The sequence below is a fragment of the Mus pahari genome, chromosome 6 (genome assembly GCF_900095145.1).
Source record: "Mus pahari chromosome 6, PAHARI_EIJ_v1.1, whole genome shotgun sequence".
In the NCBI taxonomy this organism is placed as follows: Eukaryota; Metazoa; Chordata; class Mammalia; order Rodentia; family Muridae; genus Mus; species Mus pahari.
Window position 1 is genome coordinate 95,318,937 of NC_034595.1, and position 4,644 is coordinate 95,323,580.

Consider the following 4,644-nt stretch of genomic DNA (forward strand, 5'->3'; position numbering starts at 1 on the left):
TCAACCCTGCCCCCACACGCCTAGCCTTCTGGACTGAGTGGGTAGGCCTTTTATGGATCTCTCCCCACCCTGATACATTGAGTCTGTGAGATTAGGCAATAATATAACATAATAATAATATAACAGAGTATGATTAATATTAGTAATTGGTGTTTGTACATGAGGATTGTCTCATGTGGGAGCCATTATTATTTGGCTGTTTCTTTAGTCTCTGTTCCATCTGCCTCTTATGATTATTATATTCTCCTTCTATGTGATATTCAAGCATTTTCACTTGTTCCTTCCTTCTGGTTAACTTCATTGGGTCTGCAGAGTATAGCATAAGTGTCCTGTATATTGAGGTTAATATCCAATTATTAGTGACTATGTACCATGCCTATACTTTTTGGACCGGTCATCTTACTCAGCATGATATTCTCCTATTCCATTCATTTGCCTGCACAATTTATGCTGTCTTTGATTTTAATAATAGTCCATTGTGTAGATGTACCCCATTGTCTTTATCAGTCTTCACCTGTCACCATCTCTGGTTGTTTCCAGTTTGGGACTATTAACAGAAAGCTTCTGTGAACATATTTGAACAAGTATCTTTGTGCCGTGGAGGAGCATCTTTGAGGTCACCAGAGAATTTAGGTTCCATTGGGCTAGCACTCTGCTCAGGGCAGCTTAACTTGCCCCAGAGGACTCATCAAGTNGACAAGTTGAGTGGCTTATCTGTGTAGTTCAGGATCCACGAGACTGTTTAAGGTGGGAGGAGAGGTGGCAAGAGAATTAGGAGTCCCCTGAGATGGCAGGCTGCTCAAGGTAGCTTGACTTTCCCCAGGAGACTCGATGAGCAGGAAGATGGGCGAGGGAATGGATACTGACCTGCATGATTTCTGATCCACGGGTCTGCTGAAGGTGGCAGGAGATTGCATATCCAGAGGGANTACAGGGTGTGTTGGGCAGATTAGAATGCCTGAGATGACTCTAGGAGGAGGGGAGGTGGTGGGGAAGGGAAGATTACCTGAAGGGTTCAGGTTGCCCAGGTCTGATGAAGGTGGGAGGAAAGGTGATGGGAAGAATGAAGGAAACCTTCAATAGCAGGCTGTTCGGGGCCTCAGTGCATTCTATCTCTTAAAGGACAGGTTAGAGCTCAGCATGGCTCCTGCTTCTAAAGCTTATTGAAGTAAAATTTGTGTCTGTTTGATACAATATATTGTTACATTGGTTGTAGTAAAAAGCATAACTGTTTCCCACAAAAGTGTCAGAATCAAGAGTGTGTCTTTTGTTACAGAGTAGAGTAGAACTCATGGGGGATGTTTGATTGGATTGGGGAGAATATCAAGGAAAAGCTGCTGTAATGGGTCCTTATATATGACCTTGAAGGATCTTTTGAAATGAGAAAGATAAATATAAAATTATCTGCATAACAAGGTTTCCAATGTCATCAGACCAGTGATTGGACCACTGCCTGGTTTATGCAATTGGGAAGGGGGGAAGTAAGAGTCTTGCAGAAATTGTTTTATCTGAAATATTTTATTCCTTTGGATATTTCTTTAGCATCTGTCTACCTGAAAGCTACGATGAGCTTCCAGGACCCACCAACACTCCAGCAGCTGGCAAGAAGAAGCCTGCTGAGAGATGAAGCCTTGACCATCTCTGCTCTGCAGAACCTGCCCTTGCAGTTCTTCCCACCACTCTTCAAGGATGCNTTCACCAGCAAACAACTTAACATCCTGAGGCNGATGGTGGNAGCATGGCCCTTCCCATGCCTTCCTGTNGGAGCCCTNATGGAGACTCCTCACCTGGAGACNCTGAGAGCTGTGCTAGATGGCCTTGATTTGCTGATGTCACAAAAGGATCGACCTGGGTAAGTGAGTCCAAGGTAGCATGGAGGAACGTGTGTGGATGAGAGGAAGTGAGTACAGGTCCAAGGTGAATCAGGGGCTTCTGATTGTAAGGGTCAGTATCTTCTAGAATTGAAACAAAGAAGTGAGACTGTAGTATATGTAGGACAGCTGAGAAAAGAAGTCTGTATGCAATGAGTCAGTCCCTGCCACTTCCCTGACACTAGAGAAATGTAAGATGTCTGTGTTAAATGAATTGATTTAAGGGGCATTGAATTATGGGTCATGCAGATTATACATTGTGTCTCCTGTCCTATGAATGTCCTTCTACTTTACCCACAGCAGGTGGAGACTACAAGTGCTTGATTTGCGAGATGCCCACAAGGACTTCTGGGATGGTTGGGCTGGATTACTTCATGAAGTCTGCTCTGAAGATGAATTTGGCAAGAACCAATCAGTGGGAAATTATCCCATCCTAGGGAGGAAACAGACCATGACTGTAAAGATGAACCTTTCCCTCATGTCTCAACGTCCCTCCAAATACCTAAAGTATTTCTATCGGTGGGCCAAGCAGAGAAAAGATGGGATACATGTGATCTGTGAGAAGTTGGAGTTTGGGGCCATTCCTGCCTATCACCCACTGGATGTCTTGGAGGTTTTTGATGCAGCCTCAATCCAGGAATTGGAAATAAGCACACGCTGGGATATATATACCCTTGCATTGCTAACCCCTGGCCTGGGCCAGATGAAAAACCTCCAGAAACTCCTTTTCAAGAAAATCAGCATACCTTCGGATAGGCCTCGGGACCTACTGATGGAAGCCTTTTGTGTTACAGAGAACTTTTATCAGTTCTCCAACCTGCATAAGCTCCAGCATCTCTACTTGAATGATGTCTACTTCCTGACTGAACACGTTGAACTAATGTTCAGGTAAGAAAGGACAGAGAGCTTTATCCAAGGGTGAACAAAGTATTTTGTTGTTGTTTTGCTTTATATTAAATATGAGTTTATATAGTAGGTTCACAACCAGTGTTAAATTTATATAGATGTGAGTTTAGTATAATTGATAGTACTTTATGATGCTTTTGCATCCTGACTTGTCACCTTAGTAAAACCAGACTGTCATGTATGTGTCCATGTTTTAAAAAAGTTTCTTGAGAAATCTTGATGGTGGGAAAATTGATCTATAGAATGTATGAGATGTTACACCACATGCCCTGTCATGTGTACTCTTGAGAACTATATGAACCCTTTCCATCTGCCTCTGACTTCCCAAGCCTCAGAGGAATTTTGAGCACAGGAAGGGGCTGAGTAGATCAGAAATGAGTGAATTACAGTGGTCGTAAGGAAACCCCTTGAACAGAACAGTCTGTGTGTGGAAGCTGGAGCCCATTGAGATCAATATTGGCAGTGCTGGGGATGGTTCTGAGTGGTTCCCAGTTGATGTTTTTGGGTTCTCCTATTTATATCACCTGTCCCCACATATATTTTGTGCTTACCAGTTCAGAGGGAACTGTAGAGCTGAGGCAGTAGCAGTCAGTGACTATATATGTCCTACCTAGAAGAACATGAGAGGAGTTGTTAGCTCCTCTTCAGGGAGCAACTTGGCCTTGACCCTTATAATGGTCTGAGAATGACCTTGGACTAAGGAGGCTCTTCAACCTTGAAGTCACTATCTATTCTCTGCAACCATTGAAATTGAGTAAGGTAAAGTCCTTTATCTCTTTCTCTCTCTTTCTCTCTAGGTGCATTGTGAGTCCATTAGAGACCCTTGCTATCACTCACTGCATGCTGTCAGAATCAGATATGAGGTACCTGTCCGAGTGTCCAAGTATCCACCAGCTCAAACACCTGGACCTGAGTGGTGTCACCTTCCTACATTTAAGTGATCGATTTTTAGGAAGCCTGCTAGAAAGACTGACAGCTACTCTACAGACATTAAAATTGAAGGGCTGTAAGCTCATGGACTGGCAAATCAGTCACCTCCTGCCTGTGCTAAGCCAGTGTTCCCAGCTCACCGAAGTCAATTTTGTGAAGAACTTCTTGTCCATGGGCAGCCTGAAGAAGCTGCTACAGCATACTGCCAACCTCACACAGCTGTCCACGGAGAAGTACCCTGCCCCTGATGAGGTCTATGATGACAATGATAGTGTTACTCTAGAAAGATTTGTACAGCTTTGTTCTGAGCTTATGGACACACTCAAAGGTGTAAGGCAGCCAAAGCAGGTCTACTTTGTGAGTAAGATGTATGCTTATTGTTGGAATTCCTGAATTTACAATTTTGTTGGGAATACATAAGGTGAGGTCATTGCTAGGCACTTGTAAATGGAAGTCAGGTCTCAAGTGACTCTTTAGAGGCATAGAACATGTGTATTCAAGCATTTTTGCATGCACTTTGGAAAGATAATTATTTCATATTCTTTGAATTTCAGTCAAATTCTTCTGATTTAAGGCAGTTGTGTTGAGATTGAAAACCATGAGCTAATTTTCAGCCTAATGTCTACACTACAGACACATCCCTGAACAACAACTCTATCTGAAAATTGTAGGGCTGCATTCCAGCACTTTCAGAATATGAGGAACCATAGAAGTATGGAAAGGGATAAAGAGAGAGGAAGTTATAAAGAACATAATGGACTTGAAGAGGAGGGCTCTCTTTCATTCTTGCTGTGGATGGCATCCACCATTGGCTCTCTCCTTACATATTGTTCTACAGTATATGGACATGTTTTTATGAAGTATAGATCTGACTGAACCTTGGAGTATTTTCGTATTAGAATGTTATCACTGTTAAGCTGTGTCTCTTTCTGCAGGA

The 4,644-nt window shown here is 42.9% G+C and overlaps 1 protein-coding gene across 1 annotated transcript; it reads left to right on the forward strand.

The window, feature by feature from the left end:
- The first annotated feature begins 1,565 nt into the window (after nucleotides 1-1,565).
- LOC110323931 (PRAME family member 12-like) lies at nucleotides 1,566-4,100 on the forward strand. Its single transcript, XM_021201298.1, has 3 exons — nucleotides 1,566-1,852; nucleotides 2,172-2,759; nucleotides 3,575-4,100. The coding sequence occupies exons 1-3, from the start codon at nucleotides 1,566-1,568 to the stop codon at nucleotides 4,098-4,100; spliced, it is 1,401 nt and encodes a 466-aa protein (XP_021056957.1).
- The last annotated feature ends 544 nt before the right edge of the window (nucleotides 4,101-4,644 follow it).